This window comes from Centroberyx gerrardi, chromosome 9, assembly GCF_048128805.1.
Source record: "Centroberyx gerrardi isolate f3 chromosome 9, fCenGer3.hap1.cur.20231027, whole genome shotgun sequence".
Classification (NCBI taxonomy): domain Eukaryota; kingdom Metazoa; phylum Chordata; class Actinopteri; order Beryciformes; family Berycidae; genus Centroberyx; species Centroberyx gerrardi.
In genome coordinates this window covers 14,408,779-14,433,826 of record NC_136005.1, presented here as the reverse complement: position 1 = coordinate 14,433,826, position 25,048 = coordinate 14,408,779, and the positions used below count along the sequence as shown (strand labels likewise).

The following is a 25,048-nucleotide window of genomic DNA, read 5'->3' as shown; positions in this document are numbered from 1 at the left end:
TTTTCCCCTAAAAGGACCCCGTCCTCACATTATTTACATCAGTTCGATACTCCTTAATATATATTATAAGATTATATCATAAAGATGTATTTCAGTCTGTCAGTAAAATGATGGCTAAACTCTAGTCCGCTAATACAAAGGTGGGTAAACAGAGTTAACGTGGGTTTACCCACCACTTTATCTCTGGTTACCATATTTTTGTGCCTGAAACTATCCATGAAGCTTCCAGTTATGATTTGTGAAATTATGGCGGTTTTTTAGCTCAAAGATGAAGGCATATTTCTTGGATCAAATATGTATTTTTTTTTTATGAGTGTTTTACAAACTCCTACTATCACTGCTACTGATGATATTGCCATGATTTTTTTTATCTGTATAGATTGTTTTCCAAAGCATAGGCATACAGGCTCCTTAAAAGGTTGTGTCAGCGGCTGCTCTGAAAAATGATGGACAATCACAAATAGCCTATAGGCCTGCTAAGCCCTGTTGCTTTACATAAGGGTGCCAACTTGAAATTGACTTCATCTCACATCCTTTTTTGCCCAGAGTTGATACATGCGGCCGGGCTATCCTTTTCTCACGTTTTTACATGGACTAGGTGACTTGTGAACAGAGGAGTTACACAAAAGAAGAGAAGACAATGTAAAAGTGCTGCAGGCAGTGCAAGGAGAAGCGGGTGGAATGTTGCTGTTGGTGTTTCACATTCCTCCCTCCCTTTCTCTTCATGCTCTCTCTCTCTCCCTCTCCCCCTCTCTCTCTCTCTCTCTCTCTCTCTCTCCCTCTCCCCCTCTCTCTATCTCTCTCTCTCTCTCTCTCCCCCTCTCTCTCTTTCTCTCTCTCTGTGCCATGCTTTCTTTTTTCCATCCCTCTCATGCTGTCTCTCACTCCCTCTCTCTTTACCTCTCCTCTCTCCCTCTAACACTCCCTGCACTACACAAAGCAGTAGGTTCTCTATCAGATGATTCTGTCTCTTGTTGCTCTCTATCCAATATTAGTTAGCTCTCACCGCAAATTGTGACTGGCCTAGAGGCATTCCTAAACTACCAATAACAACATACCAAAAGGTACCATATCATTTCTACCATCTTTATAACCATGCACCATTTACGTAATACATGTCCAAGATGCTGCAGTTCACTCAGCTAATTGAGCTAACAGCATTGTTACTTGCGGCACTATGTGACTGCTCCCAAACAGAATAAATGCTCAACTCATAAATAGTTAAAGCATCATTTTCAGGCCCATATTTAAAGGACAATGCAGTCCTGCTGTATTGAAGCAATGATATACTTCATACTGTGCTACACCACAGTTTTGTAATGGTGAACGTAATCTGCCCCTTGAGGAAGCGTAGCTGGCATTTCTGTGGCACACGACATAGTGTTGCCCCCATGGTGTGGGCATGTGGATGGTTGCATATATTTGCCCAGTGCAAACAGCAGACAGCTGACGTGCGTGTGTGTATCTATTTGTGTGTGTGTATGTATTTCATTGTGGAAACAAACTGACAAAGGCCAGCGATTGTGCCGCCCATGGTTTCCTTGCATCTGCCCCAAACTGGAGCCTGGTGTGAAATGTGATTTATCTGCTCCTTGCTTCGCCCTGTGCTCTGAACACAAAGCTGTTTATTGAGCTTCCCACCACACTGCATTATTTACTGACGACCAGCTCTACCCACTGCCTTGTGGCAGAGTTATTAATGTGACATAGGGCATCCTCTCTGCGACACTCTCCCAACCTTCCCCTTGATTCCTGCCTTTTCTCTTCCCTCCTGCTCCCCGCTGCCTCGTTCAGATAATTTCTGCGATCGCTCCTGCATGCGCATGTTTCAGGTTATATTCAGTTCTGCCTTCCCCACCCTTTTGATTAGTAGCATAGTAAAAAAACCAGGCCACCACATGTGTTTCAGTCCTGTGCTTGTTGGTTGGAGTGGGAGGGAGTTGTAAATAATGTCAAGTCAAGCTACAGCAGCAAAGTGTAGAACTGTATGAGTCAACGGGTGAAGGGCTGAGGGACTGGGTTCCAGATGTGTATGTGTGTTGTGTGTGTACGTGCACATGCAAGTGTGTGAGTGCCTATGTGTATGTTTGTGCATGTGTGTGTGCCTCTGTAGGCATGGTGGCTTAGAATAGACATAGACATATAGGCCTGGACCTACTGTACTTGTGGTCTTGAGGCTGAAAGACATAGCAGACATGGTGAGAGTAGCCCAGCAGTTATGGGCCTGTATTAATTTTGCTTCACAGTGCTCATGCAGAGCCAATGCCCATGCCCACTTGACCATTTCGTTCTTAGTGGCTTTAATCCTGGTGCATTAAATAAATACCAGTCAAAGTGTGAATGAAGCTAGGTACGTGCGCTACGTGCACTGCATGCACTGTTACTACAGGGGGGGTTTGTGGCTGTGAAGGTCGAGGGGATTACAGAGCGTTGTGTCTGCACTGTTGAACAGGTTAGCAAATTAACAGGGAATTACCGTGGCCTGCATTCCTTGCCCAACACAGACCCGTAATCCTGGAGACAGGCAGGCAGGGCACATGGTGGGGTAGTGAACCAAGCAGGACACATCAGGTATAGGAGGAGGAGAGAGACTACAGAGTTTCCCTTAGAAATTCTTTGTAAGAATGGGCGGCAGTAGTAATTTAGTCCTACTTTTACAACCAGTTGTAATATCTGTTGCGGTTTAAAATGACTCTCATTTGGATACTTATGTAAGGATGTGGATTAACTGGTCTGTAATTGCCCTGCTCTTTTTTGTTCATTTAAGTAAGCAACAGGGATATATCATCACATTTAATTGGTTTAACATTTTTCTCGCAATGTGGATGATTTTCTAGCAGTTTTGGGTCACCTGTGATGAATGAATTTACGGGGAACACAGGATGGTAGGGTAGAATACAGGGTTCAACAATAAGGATTGCCCGATGGCCAGTAAGACCAATCAGATTGGACGTCAGAGAGTCGTGTGGAGCGGACATGGCAGTGGGAACTTCAAATTACAAAGCGAAAAGTGAATGTCTGTTTCTTTCGTCATCGAAGCAACAGTTTCCTTGGGTTGAAATGATGAATCAGTCCTGTACCGCTGATGTAGGAGCTGAGAACCCCTCATTAGGTCCCATTAATATATTATGGCAAGGTGAATTATTAATATAATGGCACGTTTTTTTCCATGTTACTGCTGGTTGCATGTAAAGAAAAGCAGAGATCAGTTGGTTATGAGGGCTCATCCATGAAAACAAGTGCAACAAGGGAGTTGTATAAAATCATACATTTCACATTTTTTCCACAATCAATCAGTTATTCACTTTTTTGTTGTTTATTTTCACAAATTTTGCTGCTGTATATTACCTGTCTATGTCATACAAATTACTTAAATGTATGAAAAAGTTGCTAATTTACACCTCCCACTGGGTCTGAAACTGGTAGGCTATATTGGCAAAATTGCAAAGAGAGCTAGTTAGCAAAAGGTTCTGGTTGTGAAGTAGCTTTAACTTAATATGGTAACGTGTAGGTGGTGTTGTTCTCATGCTGCATACATAAATTTGCAAAAAAGTTGATTTTGCGTTTCGCTTTACCTACTAGCAGGTCACCCATGTAAAAGAAAAACCCTTGTGTTTACCGAAGCTTAACTTCAAAATGGCAGAGGTACTACTACTATTAATGAGACGTAACTGAAAAATCACATTTTGGCTAGGCTTTCATGGGTCTGACATGTCCGATTAAGTGACAGCCAAGTAAACAGACAGGACAGAGCATGCTAGACATTCATAGGGGCAAATGAAAAGCTGGGGATATAGGCCGGCCTAAGTATAGGCACAGCTGGGCAGGCAGTTAGAGGGGCAGCAAAATAGGTAAGCAGGTCAGACAGAGAGAGGAAGCAGAACAAACTAGGAGGCAGACAAGCAGGTACAGTGTGTAGGCTCTACAGTTTATTATTCCAGGCTTTCCTTGGGACCACCAGGTCTCAGGACCCACAGATGGATTGCTGGAATACTAAAGTGGGTCGCTATGTTATTCTTACATATCATATATTATGGCCATAGTCTGTCCAAGTGCCTGTAATTGAAGTTCTAAAAACAATGTGAATGTATCTATCTGCATTATAGTCCAAAAATCTTTTTTGTGTCATACGAAAAATGATTTTGAAAGAGAAAAAGGGTCTAGGGAAAGGGAAAGTCCCTAAATTAGTCTGGTCTGCTCTCCCCCTGTTTCTCTCTCTGTTTCTCTCTCTGTCTCTGTCTCTCTCTCTCTCTCTCTCTCTCTCACTCACACACACACACACACACACACACACACACACACACACAGATACACACAGACATACACACTGAGTCAGCTAGCCAGCAGTGCATCCTGCTGTACCAACACAGCACAGCCCTCCTCTGTGTGTACTCAGCTTAAGATGAAGCCTGTTAACTCCTCCAAGCAATTATAACAGCCAGGCCACCATCTCAGTTGGTAGAACAGTCAAGCTAGGTTATCGCCCGTCTTTACTGCTGCTGTTGGCACCGGCCAGTTTCTTACAGTAAGTCACCTCCCTCACTCTGAACTTGACCTGACACAATAAGACCTTAAAGCCCAGCTTGGTGCTTCTGCTCCGTGTCTCTGCTGTTTGTGTGGGCCAGTAAAGCTACCCTCGGGGTAATGTTGTTTAGTTTGAGCTTCGCTTCTCTCCTTCCATGCTGAGCTAAGGGTATTTTATTGCAAGTTACCATGACAACAGTTTGGCTGCTGGATAGGGGCTTGTACAGCAATTCCAGGAAATGGGGTTACTTCCTCACTCGGCGCGAACAACTTCCTGCCCTCTCCTGTATGGATGTGTGCCAGGGCTCAGGGACGCCCATTCGTGTGCAGTCTTTGTCAGTAGTTTCGTAATTACTTCCCCATCTCAATCCGCATCCATTAGCTCAAAGCTCGTCTCTCTCTCTTGTTCTCTTTCCTCCTCCCTTCTGTCTCTCTCTGTCTCTCTCTCTCTCGGTCTCTTTCTCTCTCACTCCCCCCCCCCTCTTTTTTTCTCCTCATGACATAGCCAGGTCTCCCCAGGGGCTTTCTGTGGTTTCAGTGACAAAGCAGTGGCGAGTGCTGAGGGAGGAACCATGCATAATGCCAGCTGAACACAAACAACTAGACTCCCCCCTCCCAATCTTTTCTGACTAGACTGTCAAGGGCTGTGATTGTTGTCTTCCTTTTACTGAGGCCTGACTCATACTGTATGAAGTATGATACTGATAACAATATTTAATGACATTATTTCTAATTAATTGGCTGATTTTTGTGCTAGTATATTATTTCCCCACATCAGTCACATATAATATAATAATAAATATAAGTGCGAACATAGGCTGATAATATTAATGTTCTGATATAGGGCCAAATCTCATCCAGTCTGTTTTTTTTTTATCCAAAGTTACAAGACCTATATTGGCATGACACAACAAGCTGTCCTTAGCTGTCATTTATTAGCCTACTACTCTAATTGTGTTGATTGTGAGACACAATTGGGACTTCTACCATCTACTATTTGCACTATTTGCTCTGAATAAGAGCATCAGCTAAATGCCTAAAACATAGCCTAATCCTATATTTACAAATAACACCACATTCTGCACACTGTTTTAGGATTGAGGCCTGGTCACTCAACCATTGACCCCTAATGGAATTTATTTTGGAGAAACGTTTGAGTGAAATAACAGTACTGTAACAGGAACTGTATGTATTTCACAGAATGACGTGCTATAGGTTATGTAATCTTGTATGAAGTTGTACAATTCCACAGTTAAAGACCAATGAAATGGAAACTTGCATATTGTAATGACATGAGCCTAAATTAGCACTCTGCTTGGTGGAAACATGTAACCTAAACAGATGGTGTCTTAGCTGCAATAAGATAATAGAGAAATAATTTTAGCACAAATGAGCAACACCTTCAGAAGGTGTGTGTGTGTGAATGTGTGTGTGTGTGTGTGTGTGTGTGTGTGTTTGTGTGTGTGTATGTGTGTGTGAGAGAGAGAGAGAGAGAGAGGGGCCGCTTTCCACTCAGTCCCACCACACCGCAGACAATGTAAATCTCCTGCTTTCGTTCTGCTTTTGTCCTTCTCATGCACTCCTCTTTTTCAACTCCTTGGCCCAACTCTTTTTCCTTTCCACCCCCCCACCCCCACCCCCCTTACACCCATCCACAATGCAGAGGAAAACAGCTGGAAGATGAGGTGAGGGCGAGAAAAAGGAATGAGGACTTTGGATCAGGGAGGGGAGTAATGCCATAATCATTAGGTCAGTTACCTTCAGTGGAGACTTCTCCTCAGCTCACACCAGCCAGACGTAGTTTCACTGTTGACTTTGTCGATCGGCCTTATCAAGGCTCTTGTCCCAGGGAATTCCTCATGACCATGGGTTATTGATAGGAAGTGTGAGAACAGCTATTAGGTGGAGAGGATGGAATGCTGGTGCATTGATATGAGCCTGGATTACAATACACTAGTCAGTCTGTCTCAGGTGAGTGAGTGTGTGTTTGTTTTCTGCGTGAGAGAGCAGACGCTTAAACTTCTTCCTCCCTTTCAGCCACAGAATTGGTGGCCTTTACAGCATGGAGTAAAATAAATAAATGGAGTAATAAGAGGCAGGCCGTCCCAGATGCTGTAAGATCATTGCGTCTGGCGTTACGACAGCGTGTATGGGAAGCTCGTCAAACCAGTCAGGGGAATGAGAGCAGCTTTTCGATCTCTGCTTTTGCTCTTTCAGTCTCTCTCTTTCATTCTTTCCCTCCCTCTGCCTCGTGTATTGGTCTTCTTAACTCACCCATTCTCCTCCCCCTCAACATTGCTCTTTTTTTTTGCTGCTTTTGCAATTGTCTGTTGTCTGCTGGCTGACTGCTGTCCTGCCATGCCCTATCTTCTGTTGCCCAGATTTACAGTAACCCATGTTTATGTCCAAATCTCCATGAAATCATCAAAAGCAGATTCAACACTATTTTGAGTTGAGTAATGACTTGAATAATGAGTGAAAGTCCACTGTGTGAAATGTCTACCCGTATATTTATGGGTCATCTGCTTCTACTCTCACACTGTATATTGTATTATTGCGTGTGTGCGTCTTTTTCCTGCCTGAGTGTCAAGTGTACATACCATATGTGCGCTCTGTACAGAAATAGTCCCAAAATAGCTAAGTATTTTCTGTGGTCAGATATACTGCTACATAGCGAAACCGTCTCCAGCTCACACTCACACTTCAGTGCAGTGGATGTGTGTGTGCACATACTGGCGTGTGTGTGTGTGCGTGTTGGGATTATGGATTTCACGCTGGTTTATGTACGGGTATCTCCATGTCTAATGGCCTATGCCTGCTGGCATGCCTCTAGGACATTAGTCTGCCTTCTTTCTCTGACCAACCCTGAAGAAGACTAGGCCCAGAATGGACAGGACTTGGCAGTGAACTAACTAAATGTGGCCAAAAGAACTTTATCCACCCCAAAATCTGTTTGGTAAGCCTAATATAGTTGACCTACCATCAGACTGTGTAGGCCCATCATCTTCATGAGGATTACTGAACCTGAATGACATTGTGATTAGTCTAGGCACAGGAAGTAGCATTACTGCTGAGCACACTTCCTGTAGTGTGATGACTGTCTTGTGAAGCCAGGGTTGGTGTTGCTTTGAAATCAGCTGACCTGCCATCATTTTTTGTAGAAAGAGCTCTGTGTACTACAGAATGGTAGTATACAATGGAACCACAGCTTTAAGATGCGAGACTAGAAGTGATACGAAATGCTAATATATCAACGTTTCTAGAACCAGCTCTGATGTTTTCTTGCAGTTTTGTCCAATTGATCACCCACATTCAACAATGGCCTACCATATCACACTGATAAATGAAGACTGAGAACACCACGCTTCTGTTTGGCATGTTGTGCCAGTGTGGTGTGCGTGAAGACCACTTGAGCCTTGTGTCTCTGGTGGCTTCAAGGCCACACAATGGCGGATGTGTCTGTCCCTGAGTGTCTCACTGGCGGGGAGATAGTCAGGCTTTGTTGTCTCCGTCAAGGCTCACTTCTGTCTGCTTGCCCATCCGGCTGCCCTGTGGCCACTGGCGGACTTCAGGCTGGCTTTGCACGGTTAGCTAGATAGGTGGTTAGCCCTATGAATCCTATGATGAAGGGAGAGAGGAGAGACTTGCAGGCTATATTTTTGTGAGCAAAGCCAAGTTTGAAATTCAGTAGCATTAAAAACACTGCAAGAAACACTTAAGCTACCCAGTTTGTGGAGAGTATGATCACGTTTTGCATATCTTATTGCATAGGCTTGTTAGTTCTAGAAATTTAAATTTTAAGGTTATTTCCTTGATAAATAAGACATGAAGTTCATATTAACACCGGCCATGTGTTATGTGAAGACAATGCCCATATTCTAACCAATCTCTTGTCTCTTGCAGCTCTGCAGTGTGTGGATAATGTGACGCCGTGTGTTAACAACGCTACGTGTCAGAACTTCAGCAACGGCACAGGATACTGCAGGTGAGATTTACTGGCTGGGTCTGTGACCAGATACATAGGTACATAAAACACATGCTTTCTGAATTGAACCAGTGAAATTATACAACAGATCAACACCGCAATGAGAAAATCACATGAGGGGATTATTGCATCCAAAACCAGTGTAGCAAGATCGTTTTTAGATCAATCCCAGCCTGTCCATGGGACCATGAGGTTTTGCTCAGGCGCGGAAGGGGGAATAAAAGACTCCTCTGTTTGACAAAGTACACCAGCACTGGGAACAATACCAATACACACATTTCCACCTCCAAGATGTTTTTTTGGGACATCTCGGGGATTTTGTTAAGTATTCTCTTGCTGCTATAGAATTGATAGCTCTAGGCATTGCCAACAATATATTTTACTGCCCACTGTTTTGTTGCTATTTATGGCTGTCAAAACAATGACAAGACATGATATTACATGAGAAAATAACTTATTCAATATAATAACTGAGAAAACACAATTAACTGAAACTTCATTGATTGAATCAAAATGATTCAATCAAGTAGTTTATTAATTGTTACCATACACACTACTGTAGCTTTTGTGCCCTGGCAAATGCCAGTTTGCTGCCGACTGCCAGCTTGAAATGACCTGCAAGGTAAGTCTCTGCTACTATATCCAGTGGTAGAATCAGGCCATTTAGGAAAAGCGTTTCACTGTAAAGGACTTCTGTGACCTGTGTGATCTATGCCTTCCACTTTTTGACAGCTCAGCCTAGTTTGTAATTAGGACCGAGCTATCTTTATAATTGTGTTGCCACTCCCGAGCCAAATCCCCAACGAAAACACACCATAGCCGGTTCATGAACCTATCATATTTCATTAAATGTGATGTGAATCACACTTTGTGTCTGTTCCCAGAGCTTTTGGAATTTCAACACTCTACTGCTACTTCTGTAATAAGGGAACGGGAAGGCAACATTCCTTAATCAATGTTTGACATTCCCTCCGTCTAATTGAAGGTCAGATAGAACATTGTCCTGCAGGTGCAAGGAGGCTTATTGTGTGTGTGTGTGTGTGTGTGTGTGTGTGTGTGTGTGTGTATGTGTGTGTTTGCTTGGAAGTATGTGTCCATCAGGAAGGTCTCCATTATAACTAGAAATATATCAAGAGACTTTTTATGCATAGTCAAGAATTTTAATGAGAGACAGAGGCAGGGACTGAGAGAGGCTTATGAACCCGAGCCAAATTTACACACGCCTTCCCTCCTTCACTCACTCTTTCATTCATTTGCAAAAGTTTCATAATTGTTTCATCATTGGCAAAATGTTGTTATTGTTCAGGATGCTCATGATGCTAAATGGGATTTTTCAGTGAATATAGATCAGTGATTTAAGAAAAGCATCATATAGTGAGTAAATAAATCTGATCGTGCATTGATTGTAGCAGATGGAATGGAATGCAACAGCCTGCTTAAGATGCAAAGGGTTCGCATTTTCCACTTAACAAGACTTAACTTAAATACTGAAGTAGGCCAATCTCCAGTAGGCCAATAAGCATTTTCATGTTTAGAATGAATGCATATAGGTACCAGCCAGCGGTCAGTTGAATGGAGCATCATTTGTAACTGCTGTTATCTCCCCTTGCCTGGCAATTCTGTCCTCCATCCTTAATATTCAATCAGTATTTTTTCTCTGAATTGAATGATGAGTCTGATGATAACAAGGAAAACAGCAGACGGGCCTCTTGCCCTGAAGACACAGAGAGAGGAGTCTCTCAGTCTTGTAGTTTAGAAGTCAGCTGACAGAGCGCAGGCCTACTGTTAGACTGATTAACTAGTCCATTTTGTTTGTGCCGTCCTCATGCAAACACGTGCACGAACACACACACACACACACACACACACACACACATGCTCATACACACATGCATGCCCACAAATGCGCGCACATGCCTCTATCCGGCCTGTCTGCTCCCGTCTGCACTGTGCCGCTGGTCAAAAGGCTCATTGTGTGAAAATCCAATTATGTGTTTATTAGTCTTCCCAGTATATTAACGGCGGCTGGTTGTAAGTAAACAGTCACTGTGGCCTCTTGGCTGAGACCGGCCTAATTATGTCCCATGGATTAGTCCAGGGGTCAGACTGGGAGTAACATTATAATTATAATGACGATTGCTGTGATGACAGGCTGTTGTCGGTGAGGGATGTCTCTATGGGCAGCTGGTGGACTGCTGCATGCATTTTTCAACACATTTGAGGAAATTCATAGCTGACAATTAGCCAGTCTATGTTTCATGCCCCATAAAGAGTGGGACGCAAGCTGATTTATCGTGTTTTTAGCTGATATGTTTTTAGTTTTAAAGTGTAGGCCTAGTTACGAACAGAAAAGTCATTGATACATCCTTGCAGGCGAAGACAACAGCGACCCACTCTAAAGTCAGTACTCAAGCCACTCAACTCTGAGACAGCGCCGCAGTGGAGTGTAGGCTCTCACTGGATCGTGAAGGAAACAACCTGCGCATGGCGTTGCTCTTCAACTTCACCTTGCAGCTATTGCCTCTTCTGGCATAGCAATCTCCAGTGTCTCATTTTGGTATGAGAGAAAGAGTGCATGGGAGAGGTCGACTAGCTGCCTAGCAGGGCAGGGTGCAGAGAAGCCGTCTAACCGGTGAGACTGCAAGACATCAGCCTGGGGTGTGAGAAAGGCGTGTGTCACCTGTGACTGAGCATGTGTGCATTTGTGTCTGTCACTGTTTTGCTTGGTGCCTTGGTAGCTTGGTAGCTATGTCTTAGCGTATGTCATTGCCAGGAAGGTATTTTCTGATGAGGTAGTAGTTTAGAGCATAGAGAGCATAGTTTGTCTTGTTCGTATGCCAAGGAGGGTTTCTGACACGAAGATGGAGTCTGACTCATTCAGTTAGTACCTGAGCAGTCTCGGCCAGGCTGTTGTCCAAACCCTGTTTTCCTCCTGAACAAGATCTCTTTGTCTACTGTTTGGCCACGGTGCAAACTGATTAACTCACTCTCTCACTCTCTCTCTTGCTTTCTCTCGCTCTCTATGGCTCTGCCTTTGTCTGTCTATCTCTCTTTTTCTCTCTTTCTCTCTTGCAGTCACTCTCATGCCCTTTATCTCTATCTTTTTAAAAAACTTTTTCCAAAGAGTGGGGGGAGAGAGTTAGAGTGTTGTGTAGGCCTGCTGCCTGTTTGATCTGACAGGTAGAATTTGCCTGCGGGGCAGACAGAGGAAGAGAAAGGGCTAAAGAAAGGAGGATGTCTCTTCTCAGGTAATCTGAGGAGGAGTATCTCACAGCACAACTCCTTACTAATGATGAGAGAGAAGCGAAGAGGGGGGGGAAGGAAAACAAGGGAGAAGCGGAGCGGAGAGAGGAGTGTAATTTCCCTGTCACTACCCCTCCTTCATCAAACTGTCACTCATCCATCCATGCCTCTGTCCCTCCCTCTGCTGCAGGGGGTTAGATGCCTTTGGACACAACTCACCTGGCCTCTTAATCCCTCTCTCACTCCCCTTGACTTATCCCTCTTTTCACTATTATCCCCATCATCTCTGCCATCTCTTTTTAACCTCTTGCCCCTTTGCCTGTGGCCTCACTGTCCTACTGTTAAAATATCTTTCATTCTCTTCACCTTTTTGTCTTTGCCTTAGCCTTGCCTGCTTCATTTCCTGTCTGTCTGTCTTCCTGTCATAGATTGTGTGTCTGTATATCTGTTTTTAAGGGCTTGTTGGTCTGGCTGGCAGCTTTTCTCCCCTTCTACCAGCCACTCGTTCTCTTTGGCTGTCTCTCTGCCCATGTGTTGTTGTCTGTCAGCCAGTCTGTGTCTCAGCCTTCTTTCATCTCCTCGTTACCTTGCAGAAACCCATGGTGTGATTTCCCTTCCACATCTCCTGTCCAAGTCTCATATCCCCAGGTGGAAAGAGGGGGGGAACCAGAATGAGGCAACAGTAGAGGGCGGAAGGGGGAGGAGGGAACAGACTAAGAGGAAGGGAGGGAAAAACATGAGGGAGGAGAGTGGAGCAGTGCTTTAGGCCAGTCACTCCTTTCTCTCTGCTCCACACCTCTACTCCTCCACAGCAGATACAACACACACACTCCTAGGCACACACACGCACACATTTACAAGCATGCATGCTCTCTCTCTGCCACACACACACTCACACAGATAATAACTGGGCTAAGCACATGACCCAAACCAAAATCAACAAACCCTATAGTATGAGATTGGAACCTAAGGCAGTGATTTCTCTCTCCCACCCACCAAAAGACTTATCAGCCTCCACAACCCAGCTAGATGTGGTTGAGACTATGGAAACACAATGATAAGAGAGAGATTGTGTGTGTGTGTGTGTGTGTGTATGTGGGTGGAGTCAGTACAGGGGCACCTTGAGCCCAGGGGAAGTTCCCAGACTGGCATAGAGAGAGGTGAAGTGCAGCTAGCATAGAAAACCCAGAGAGAGAGAGAGAGAAAGGGGAGAGACCGATCTGCCGATGGAGGGTGTCGGTGGATGATGGAGTAAAAGCTGTGCGTGTATATGTGTGTGTGTGTGTGTGTGTGTGTGGAGGAGAAGAGATGACTAGACTGGTCATCATTGCCAACTCACCAGATAGCGACTTGTCAACATGGCCTGCTGTTAGTGGCCATTGGGAACTGACTCTCTCCTTGAGACCATGATAGAAGACACACAAACACACAGATAAACAAACAAACAAACAAACAAAAACACACAAACATGCAGATGCATACCAGGGTGCTCAGACAGATTCAAACCCACCCTCAGGAGGAGGAAGCCTTACAGAACTGTGGGGAATGTAGCGACCAGATCTTAAACCCACAGGACAGTGAAGTGACAAGTGGCTCCCTGTCACACACTAAGCTGTGTTGATGATGACACTCTGGGGCCAAGAATGACTAAATGTAGTCACAGGTCAAATGCACAACTGCACCACAATGTATTTTAATTATCATTATTTTTAAATCATCAACAGACAAGCATCAGTGAACACAAAAAATATAGACACTTCAATAGACAGCACATTAAACAAACAAAACAGTACCAGTTTTTTAAACCTCTAGTAGTCCAATTTCAGTGCTGATGATTAACTTCTTTTGAGTTTATCAAAGCCGAATCAACTTGTGCAGCTTGGAGACCATGTCATGGTTTCAAGCTGTTCTGTGCTGCTTTTGACGGTAGGCACCTAAACTTAGTTTGTTACTTCACCTATCATCGAGTGATTCTTGTCGAAAGTGTACCCCAGATTCTTGTCTGTGTCTAAATCAGTAATCAATAAACAGTGCTTTATGCATAACCAGGACCCAGATATGGAGATTTTATAGGTCTACAAGCCTATTGTCGCTGATTTGACTTTAAACAACCACAGAAACAGGATAATGACAGAACAACGTAGAGAGGCAGGCAGAGGGAGCGTTCAGAGACAAAATGGGTTCTGTGCTGTATACCACAGCCTCTCAGATGAGTCTTTTTGAACATGTTCCTAAACACAGTCTGAGATTTTACCACATGGCCTACTTTGGACTCCACCCTCCTCCACACTCCTTTATTCTCTCCACGCTGCCACTTTTCATTCCCTTTGCCCTGCTCTCTCTCTCTCTTTCTGTATGTCTGCTCTCTTTTTCTCTCTTTCCCTCTCTTTTCCATCTCACCTCTCTCATTACCTCTCTGGCTTCTACTGCCCCCTCATTCTCTCCCTTCACTTTATCCACAGTCCAATCTTTTTTCTCTCTCTATTAATTTCACGTCACTCTCACTCCTCCCCCTGCTCTCCCTCGTCTCTCATGTTATTTTTGCTGCCTTGTTTCCCATATGAAAGCGAGGAAAAACTAAGGGCTGAGGAGAGAGAGAGTGTGCCAAAAATATATTTCCGACACAATAAACTTATAAATGGCTACTTGCCATTGCTATGTGCTGCTCCTTAAACAGAGCTGCCTAAGAATTTCTTTCTACAACTGCAAACCTTTACCTAGACAAGACTTTTTAAACTGTTGTTTATTCTAGAAAACATAGAACGCATCAGAGCAAACACAGGGACACATAACACAGCGGGGGACTACAAACAAATGGTTCTTTTGTACCCAGCTATAGAGGATGAGAAATCTGAAAATGTTCTTTTTATAAAGTGCACAAAGCTGGTAACTCGTACAGGAGACTTGGCACTTGACTTGTGATGCCCATACATGCATACACAGGACCACATTACAGTGAGTAGGCCACCTATGCTCTAGCCAAGCCAGGAATGGTTCCAGGGTTTGAAATGTGAGCCTGTTTATGCTTTCTCTCTCTCTCTCTACCTCTTTCTGTGAGTGTGTGTGTGTGTGTCACTCTCTCTCTGTGATGGCCGGAGGGAGAGAGCATGATGGAGTTATTAAGCATCGCTGGGACTAGAAGGGTGAATAGAGGTGGTGGTGAGGGGGGTGTAGTTGAGGAGAGGAGGGTGGCGAGGTAGGAGGAGAGGAATAGCAAGGAAGAAGGGAGGGAATGAGGGATTGAATAAGGGAGGAGGGCAAGGAGGAGGGGGGCATAGGAGTGTAGGAGGTGGGAGACATTACATGAGTGAGTGAGAACCAACCCATCCCCCTCTGCCCACTCACGCCCCCATGGCCAGCCAGGACAGGCAGAGGTCAGCATGAGGTAGAGGAGGAGGGAGGGAAAGAGGGAAAGAGAAGGGGTGCAGAAGAGAGAGAGAGAGAGCGAGAGAGAGGGGTGCATGAGATGGGGGCGCTAATGTGAACCAGCTGTAGAAACCTGACACCTCGAGAGAGAGAGAGAGAGAGAGAGAGAGAGAGAGAGAGAGAGAGAGAGAGAGAGAAATAGAGAGGGAGAAAAAAGAGGTAGAAGAGAGAGAAAGAGAGGGAGAGAAGGACTGCAGGAAACTGCACAGAGTAAGAGAAGGAGGGAGAAAAGGGGAGGAAAAAAATCCCACATGCAGCAAAACAAAGAATCCTATAGATGAGTTTGGCTGCAGAAACCCTCTCTGCTGAGTTCTTCCTGAAAGTAGAGCTGACTGTGTTTGTGTGTGTGTGCGCGTGTGTGCAAGTGCAGATATGTGTATGTATAGGTGTGTGTGTGTGATGTGTGCACATACCTGTGCACATCAAATGCCTGCCTGCTTTCTGTAGTGTGCATGAAAATTGGTCAGCTGAGTCATATTGCTCCCTGTGCTATATTCAACCATAGTTTAGTGTGTCACAGTGCATTGAATTATTTGTCTCTTTCTCAGAGAGACACCACTCCCTGACAATAATGCGAATCATGCACAGCCTTGTCTGTTTGCCTCAGGCTGCAGTGATATAGCCAGAGGCCAATAATGAGCAACCTATCTCACACTGAAACCTGAAGGACAGGGTGGTATCGCTGCCTGACGCCATGGCATTTGGTTCTGTCAACACTGGTTTGATAACACTGGTTGAATTTAATAGAGTTTACCTGGCATCTCTTCTGTCAGCACTTTTGAATTTTCTATTTTTTTTTTCAAAGCAGTTAGTCCTGGGGGCCATTGTCAAGTAGCAAGACAAAACTCTAGCGTAGAAACTATCTTTTTCTCTTTCCAGTGGCCCTAGTGTGTTTTCCTGACCAGAGTTCAAACTAGAGATCTTCAATCTAGAGAATTAGATGGGTTTTTTTCATGCAATGTAAACATTATTTACAGTTGACATTTGTAGCCCAAGTCTTATTTGAAGCTTGGGAGGCTTAAATGAGGCTAAACGTTACAACAAAGCAGGGCCTCAAATTTCCTCTCTCTCACTGAAGTGGCTATACCTGACTTTGAAAATGCGTCTCATATTTCCCCATAGTTTTAACAGTGAAAATGTGTGAAATGTTCCCAGTGAAACGTAAACCTGGCATTAACCTGGACACGGTGGTCTTTGTGTGACAGCCTGCTAATGTGATGTATGTCACAGGGCAGAGGGCCATGTCGTTACTCTGAGAGAGGGGCGGAGAAGCTGTCAGGGAGAAAAAAGAGCAGTCCTAATTCCCAGGGCAGCCGTCTTGTTGTGATATCATGACCAAGCTGTGTTTGTGTTCAGAGTGGGGAGGGATATCTTTGTGTTTCTGTGTGTGTGTGTGTGTGTGTGTGTGTGTGTGTTTTGGGGTATGTTGGGGGGTAGCAGTGCAGACATGCTGATAGAGGAACGGAGACAGAGAGGAGGTGAGGTGGCCGTGTCTGTGTACTGTGTCTAATCTAACAGGGTTGAGGTGAAGAGGCCTGAAGTTTGTCTCTTCTTTGAAGATATGATGTCACTAATCTCCTGTCTGTTTATCTGTTTGCCAGCACACTGAGTATGTGCAAGTGAAAGATTTATAGAGAGCAATGTAGGGAGCGAGATTATATAATTAAAGCTGGGTATAGTAAGGAGAGGTTTTCCACGCACCCAAAATCTCTAAACAAATAAAGTTTGTTTAGCGACATAAAAAGCAAGCAGAATAACCACTCATTGTGTTGGTGTTTATTTAATAAAAGACATTTTGGACACAACAATAAAGTGAGCTAACATTCCGTCCTTTTTATGTTAATTTGTTTATAGGCTGATGCATTGCATGCACATGTGTGATGCATGCACCAAACAAGTGTGTTAGAGTGGGAGTGTTTGTGTGCTTTGAAGAGACATTGGGTGAAGATGAGACACACACACACACACACGCACACACACACACAAACACAAACACACACACACACACACACACATAGATCTGATTGATCTGGAAGACTTCTCCCTGGCATGATTCATGACTCCCCAAGTTTCCCATGCGCTCACAACCTAATATCTTCAAGCTGCTTTCGGGTGGAGTGGCCAATAATAAATATAACTTAGTACGTGTGAGACTAAATTTCAAATGATTCCCATCCCGTCTCCGTTTCACATGGCTCATAACATCGATCTCAGTTTCTGATGATTTACTTCTCCCGCTGTGTTTTTACTTGCTCCTGGTCTATTCATTAGTGAAATAAGCATCAATTTTGCATTTGGAAATGGTTTGAAAGAGGATATTTGTTTGCCTGTGTGTGTGTGTGTGTGTGCACAAGTGTGTCTGTGTGTGTTACTGTGTGGTGTATCTCTGCTTCTCTATTATGTTACCTGAGCCCCTCCAGGGAGGTAGGTGTGGATGCCTGTGTCTGAGAGGCAGCAGCTCGCTCTATAGCCCACAGTCCCTAGACAGTGTGTCTGCCATGTGCCACACACGCACACACACATACACCCACACACTGTGACACACTGCTGAATGAAGTACCTTACAGACAGGAAATTACCTGACTGTTGCCGAGCAGAAATGAGTAATAAAGTAACACCACTCGTCAAATACTAATGTCAACCATAGAGAAACGGTGAGTGAAAGTGGGAGGTTTGTCTGAGAGGCCCAGAGAGAAAGAGAGGAATAGAAAGTGACGAAGGGAGTATTGTTTCTCATCCCTAGTGGTCCTGTTGTGTAATGTTGTAATTTCCTCTCCACTGCCAGTTATGTACCTGAATCACTTTTCAGAAAAAGAACAAGAAATAGAAACAGAAAGAGAGGTGAGAAGAAGAAACAGAGGAAAAAATAGATAGTCTGTGTCTTGTCACCTGGCACTCTCACACACACCCACACACAGACACACACACACACACACACACACACATTTGTAGACTAATTATAAGGAGTTGAGTATTTCTGTTTGTGTGTAGCAGTCGTCATACACAGTACAACTTTTTGGACAACGCTGATGGGCGACTGCCTAGGGAGTTGCCTCAGCAATATCTTGTTAATCATTGTTAAACATTTGTAGAGATTTGGGCCCTGTGTCTCACTTTGTTGCCTGTTGCTGGGAGTATTACCCATCTACACTGCCCAAAGAACTGCTGATCAATACCCTTTAAGTGTTTTCTGCTACTTGTTTTTAGTTTCTGCCAGGCTGCAGTCAACAACTTTCAGATGACTCCACCTCGCATCCTTCTGCTTTTGGACTTCTTCTTTGCAGTCCATGCCCCGGTTTTAACCTTCTTCCAAGCTTAGCTTCCCCCTCTTCTCCTACCAGGGTTAATGGTTTAATGTTCGGACTAGTTGAACAAGTAGTCCCTTTGTGGCCACACACTCTGTCACACACACGCACGCACACACACGCTCCTCTTCTAATATTCCTACATACTGTCGGGTTGTGGTTGTGACTAGACTGTGCATTAGACACTAAGGTTTACCCTTGCTGGTTCATTTGGTTCTTTGATGTGCTGTGTGTATACTACAGGACTGTTGTGCTGATGTTACTGTCAATAGTAGCTCTCTGATGTGGTACATTACGTGCTCCTGACTGAAACTCACTCTTTTGTTCTGTTTGTTTACCTCTCTGTCAAGTGCACACACATACACATTTTGTCTTTGTGTCTATTCCTCTGGGTCTTTTTGCATGCTCAATCATAGATTTCTGTGTTTTTGTGTGTGTGTGTGTGCCCAGGTGTGCGCCGGGCTTCCTGGGTGAGTACTGCCACCATAAGGACCCTTGCCACCCCGGCTACTGCCTCAATGGAGGAAACTGCTCAGTGACCGTGTCAGCCGGTGTACCGGTACCGGGCAGCCCCACCTGCACCTGCCCTCTTGGCTACACCGGGAAGCACTGCCAGACACCCCAGAATTCCACCTGCTACCCCAACAACCCCTGTGCCAACCGAGGCGTCTGCACCCTCCTGTCCCTCGACAAGTACAAGTGCCAGTGTGCGAGAGGATGGACAGGTGAGATATAGGCTGCTCTATCGAGTGTGCCATGAGGGCACAGGGTTAACTCTTTTGTCTGGGGATCAGGTGTCAGAGTGATTTCTGTCTCTCATTTAAGACCAGAAAATGTATTTATTTTTCAGTAGGCTTTATACAAATACAATTGATAGCAATATGTTTTTTAGAGACTGTTGTAGCCTTCTCTTTTCCTGATTTTTTGTACAATGTAGTTTCAGAATTGCAGTTTCTTAACAGATCATTTCAAGCTAGCAAAGTCAGACATCTCAGTAGCCTCTGTTCCATTTGGTGTTATGGGATAAATGTGGATCAAATTGTCTTGTCAGTGTAAGTGTGCTATAGATGAGTGCAGGTCTGATAGGTGCTGAGTACAGGAATTTTGGTTCTGGGTTGCCAAAATTTTCATCGGAAGTGCCAAGGGGTAAATCAACAAAACACATGTGATATATACCTTCTTGATAACCCCAGTGACATACTGCCCTTACACGCCCCCTTTTCCTCTAACATCCAGATGTCTCCACAGGTGCTCACCCTAGTTAAATAGCACAATGGATAGTTACATCAGATCCTGTACATCGTTAAATGTAATGCTCAGCTCTTTCTCCTTCCCGTGTCCTCCTTCTCTCCCTCCCCAGGTTCACGGTGTGAGCGCGAGGACAGCTGTCTCTCTAGTCCCTGTGCTAACGGTGGTACTTGCAGCTCTCTGCCTGGTGGCCACTACGCTTGTTCCTGCCCTTCAGGCTACACGGGTTCACGCTGCCTCAATGACACAGATGAATGTGCCGCCACACCCTCTGTGTGCCAGAATGAAGGAGTGTGTGTCAACACCCCCGGCTCCTACAAGTGAGTGTAGTTTATAAAAGCCAAATTTGAAAAATCAGGAAAATCGAAAAATAGTATTGTATAGTAGTATAACAAAATAATATTATAATAATAATAAGGGTTTGAATTCCTTAATAATGCTTGACTGTTCATTGTCACTTGTACACTGAATGAAATGGTATGGACTCTGCCCTTGCTACAGGTGTAACTGCGCCCCGGGGTTTACGGGCCGACACTGTGAAACCCCCTACATCCCTTGCTCACCGTCGCCGTGCCTGAATGGAGGCACTTGCCGCCAGACCTCTGACACCAGCTACTGGTGCCACTGCCTTCCAGGTACGAAAATTAAAATTCTGAAATGCCTCGATTGTTACCCTCCAAAAAAGTAACAATACAGACCAAAACTCCCTTATTCTCGAACCATACGCAACCAGAAAAAATAAATAATTTTACACCCAGCACCCTCTCTCCATCCACCGTAAATGCACCCCTGCCACCCACCACCCAACAACCGAGCTGTTGATTTGTTTGTTGCCAGGTGAGAGAGATTGAAAGAGAAATGGAAATTGAGGATGAAAGCGTGAATGGAGGGAGAGAAGAAGAGAGTGACAGTGCTCCTAGTGTTTATTTATAAATGAATGTACTGTAGCTCTGTGGTGCCGTATTGTTACATTGAGTTGTTTGAGGTGCAAACATTACGATCCGGGTGGCTGTGTTATATTAGAAACACCATACTGTCAGTCTACTGCAGCCAAAGTAGCTTTATACTGTAGACACAAAAAACACACACATGGCCACTGTGTGTACAGTACCAGGAAATGTCATATTACTCGTTTACAATAGAGGCTATTGTACTAATGCTTATATACTTCATCATGTGTCATGTCGTTGTCCCTTTCCTTCCTGTGTGCCAGGTTTCAATGGGACTAACTGTGAGAACAACATTGATGACTGCCCCGGACATCAGTGTGCCAATGGAGGAACCTGTATGGACGGAGTCAACACCTACAACTGTCAGTGCCCTCCGGAGTGGACTGGTAAGGGAGTGTGTGTGTTTGTGTGTATATACTGTATGTGTTTTAAATTAATGGAAAATGTACACATATATGTTTACATTTCAGACATATGCCACCAAGCATATTGTTTTCTACTAGAACTACTGTTAATAAGAATTTGGCATGCATGTTGTGTTTAAAACTGTATTGATTTGATTTGTAAGTTTTCTCACAGTATTCCATAATTTTTCAGTGTTGTCATATATCCAGAATTTTTGTTAATGAGACCCATTGCAGAATGTTTGTGTTTTTAAATTTGCAGTTTCTGTCTGTTCTAGCCCCATCATTATAAAACGTCTTTTCAACTCTGTGTCTTCATGTCTCTGTGTACTATCTATTTTGACATTGTCCCTCCTTCTACCAATCTTTTCCTCTCTCCCTCCATCCTTCTACTCTCTCCCTCTGTGTCCTTATTCTTCAATTCGTTTTTTCCCCCTCTTTTCCCTTCCTACCTCCCTGTCTCCCTGCCTCCTCACAGGTCAGCACTGTACAGAGGATGTGGATGAGTGTCGCCTGCAGCCCAACACCTGCCAGAATGGTGGTACCTGCAGCAACCTGATCGGCAGCTACGTCTGTGTGTGCGTCAACGGCTGGAGCGGACCCGACTGCTCAGAAAACATTGACGACTGCGCTACGGCTGCCTGCAGTCCGGGCTCCACCTGCATCGACCGCGTCGCCTCCTTTGTCTGTTTCTGCCCCTATGGGAAGACAGGTGGGCCAGGAGGGGGAAACTAAACACAGACATTTCTAGTGCAACCTCCTAAATTCAGTAGGCTGCAAATCAAGGGATGATGCATATTATTTGGGAAGGTTTAGGGGACTACACAAAATAGAATTGCTGTGAGTCAGGTTCATATTTCAAAGACAAAAAGTTATTAAGATGTGTGCAGTAATACATTTGTAGTGGTCTTTTACTATCACTACATCTTTTCTGTGCTTTTTATGGTACCTTTGAGAGAGTATTAAATAATAGCAGTCTGTAACCTGCGGAATAACAAGTCTAACCAGAATTGATGCTTCCCTGGAGAGTAGAAGATTTCACTATTTTCATTAAAGCTCTGTTGCCTCGCCTCCTACCCTTGAGGCACGGAAATAAATATGTTAAGCTAATATGTTAAGTTAAGCAGTGAAATATGATTATTACACCATAGCATAGATTTGCACTTACTGATACTTAGAGACACTTTCTTAGATTCAGATTAAACTTTGCCTGAGAGTAAACATCTGTGAGTTTATTTTACTCTGAACTGGGCTTAATCCATGTCTTGGAAATTGGAGGTTTCTTTTCTCAGAGGACAAAATTTGGTTTTCTGTCTCAGCATAGAAAATTAGGTTTTACATTTGAACTTGGATATGTAAAAGAATCTTTTATTCGAATGGCTGAGCCCCTTACTTTTCTTTTTCAGGTTTGCTGTGCCACATAGATGATGCGTGTATCAGTAACCCCTGTAGAGAGGGCTCCCAGTGTGACACCAACCCCATCAACGGCATGTTCAACTGTAACTGTCCAGCTGGCTATGTAGGCAGCACCTGCAACATCGACAGAGACGAATGCAGCATCGGTGAGAACGAATGCTACCTCTCTTTATTTCTAAATATGCTATACAATGTTGTTTGTGTACACTTTCTGTACACTTTTGTTCCATTAGTTGTGTTGTATTATCTTCGATTCTATTCTGTTCTACTCTCAAACCGTCCTCCTCCCCTCTTCATCCTCAGGTACCAACCCTTGCGAGCATGGAGGTCAGTGTGTGAACACTGATGGCTCCTTCACCTGTAACTGTGTTAGGGGCTACGCTGGGCCGCGCTGTGAGCAAGATGTCAACGAGTGCGCTTCCAACCCCTGCCAGAACGACGGCACCTGTCTGGATCGCATAGGAGACTACACCTGCATCTGCATGCCCGGTACACTTCTTGAGATATGACAAGTAATGACAGCTTACATTTTAACCATTTAGCATTTAGATAACGTTCTTTTTCTTTCCATGCATACAGGATTTGAGGGCACTCATTGTGAGATAGAGGTAGATGAGTGCCTCAGCTCCCCCTGTCTGAACCAGGGTAAATGTTTGGACCAGGTCAGCCGCTTCGTCTGCGAGTGCCCAGCAGGTTGGTACACATATAGCTATGTTTATGTTTTTCTCATTGCCTTTCAATCCACTCAAAGCGAAAACATTTCAGTGGTTAAATAAAAGCAATCCACTGAGCCATGCCTGTAGTGATGTGTTGGTTATTGAAACCAGTGCGTCCATTGATGTAACTTTTGTTCTATGTACTGTTTTCAGGCTTCAGCGGTGACATGTGCCAAATAGACATTGATGAGTGTTCCAGCACACCCTGTTTGAACGGGGCCAAGTGTTCTGACCGACCCAACGGATATGAGTGTGAATGTGCTGAAGGTACCAAGGCCAAACATTGCTCTTACACATATGTTGAGTTAAAGTGAAAGTGATGTGCTCATGACTCTAATTTGGTGGGCCAGCACTGCTACAATGCTATGAAAATTGTGAAAATGGTAGATCCCCTACCCCAGCATTTTCAACCCCGTGCCTTATTTGACAGAGAATCTGAAATAGAAATATGATATACACTACCAGTCAAAGGTTTGGACACACCTGATTGAATGCACTATGTTTTTCATTTCATGCATCTTAAAAACATTTTGATCTAAAGGCTTATGCTTAAATGCTTGAACTTTGTTTTTTAGACAAATATAAATACTGAAGTTGATGCCTATGTATAAATTTCTTTACAAAGCTACTGGCTACTTTAAAGAATCTAAAATATAAGATAGTTTTGATTTGTTTAACACTTTTTTGGTCACTGCATAATTCCATTTGTGTTATTTCATAGTTTTGATGTCTTTACTATTATTCTAAAATGTGAAAAATAGTCAAAATAAAGAAAAATGTGTGTGTCCAAACTTTTGACTGGTAGTGTATTAGGCACAAGATGTGATCAGCTTTATGTTTGTGCTGATTAGAAATATCATCTTCATCATCATTATCACCACCTATCCTTCCCCCAGGCTTCACTGGTACACTTTGTGAGGGGAACATCAATGACTGCAAGCCAGAGCCATGCCACCACGGTGTGTGTAAGGATGGCATCGCCACCTACTCCTGTGAGTGCCAGCCAGGATACACAGGCTCCATCTGTAACATCCAGGTCCAGGAGTGCCACAGCAACCCCTGTCAGAACCGAGGACGCTGCATTGACCTGGTCAACGCCTACCAGTGTAACTGTCTGCCGGGAACTACTGGTAAGCAGCTCATACGCCATATAAATCATGGTCTATATTGCAAGATGAGTTGCAGAATGTGGTTGTAAGTATTTATATCTATGAGTCATTCTAGGCCATCTGTTTGCCAGGTACTACTCGTAGCCAATGTCCCATTCATGTGCTTTTGAGAGGTTTAGTGTGATTCATTTTAGTGCGGCCCTTGAAAGTTTTGCATTGGAAGGAACAGCTTGAATGGAATGGAAAGACCCTCGTCCCCCACAACTAGCACTTCCTGCATAGCTGTCGGCTTAATGTGTAGAGCACAGTGTGTGTGTGTGTGTGTGGGTGGGTGAGTGTGTAACAGTCATAAGGCTGGGTCGGCCAGTGCTACCTCGCTTGTTGCTCTGGGGATTAGTACCTCAGTACCGTAGTACCGCCCTGGGAGCTGGTACTGGAGTCTGGACTGTACTCACTACACCCACACCGGAGTCAGCTTAGGTCACTCTGTCGGGTCTCACTTTCAGGTCTCGCGCACCAACTTCCCTCTTGTCTCTTGTTCTCTCTCTGTCTCAGTCTCTCTGTTTCTTTCTCTCTGTGTCTGTCTGTCTGTCTCTCTCTCGCTTTCCGTCTCTCTCAAGTACCTAACCACAGTGCCTCTAATGTTAAATATCTCTTTAGTTTCTTCTTTAGTAACTCCATGTCTTTCCACTGTCTGTTTCTAGTCATATTCATAGCAGGTT

The 25,048-nt window shown here is 44.2% G+C and overlaps 1 protein-coding gene across 1 annotated transcript in view; it reads left to right on the top strand.

Moving 5' to 3' along the window:
* The window catches only part of notch2 (notch receptor 2), a 42,153-nt gene that overhangs the window by 1,485 nt on the left and 15,620 nt on the right, over window positions 1–25,048 (top strand). The window contains exons 2-12 of the mRNA XM_071921920.2: window positions 8,428–8,509; window positions 18,934–19,208; window positions 19,844–20,051; window positions 20,233–20,366; window positions 20,945–21,067; window positions 21,564–21,797; window positions 22,492–22,647; window positions 22,805–22,990; window positions 23,081–23,194; window positions 23,371–23,484; window positions 24,114–24,347. Coding sequence (XP_071778021.1) covers window positions 8,428–8,509; window positions 18,934–19,208; window positions 19,844–20,051; window positions 20,233–20,366; window positions 20,945–21,067; window positions 21,564–21,797; window positions 22,492–22,647; window positions 22,805–22,990; window positions 23,081–23,194; window positions 23,371–23,484; window positions 24,114–24,347 — 1,860 coding nt within the window. The remainder of the gene's footprint in view (window positions 1–8,427; window positions 8,510–18,933; window positions 19,209–19,843; window positions 20,052–20,232; window positions 20,367–20,944; window positions 21,068–21,563; window positions 21,798–22,491; window positions 22,648–22,804; window positions 22,991–23,080; window positions 23,195–23,370; window positions 23,485–24,113; window positions 24,348–25,048) is intronic.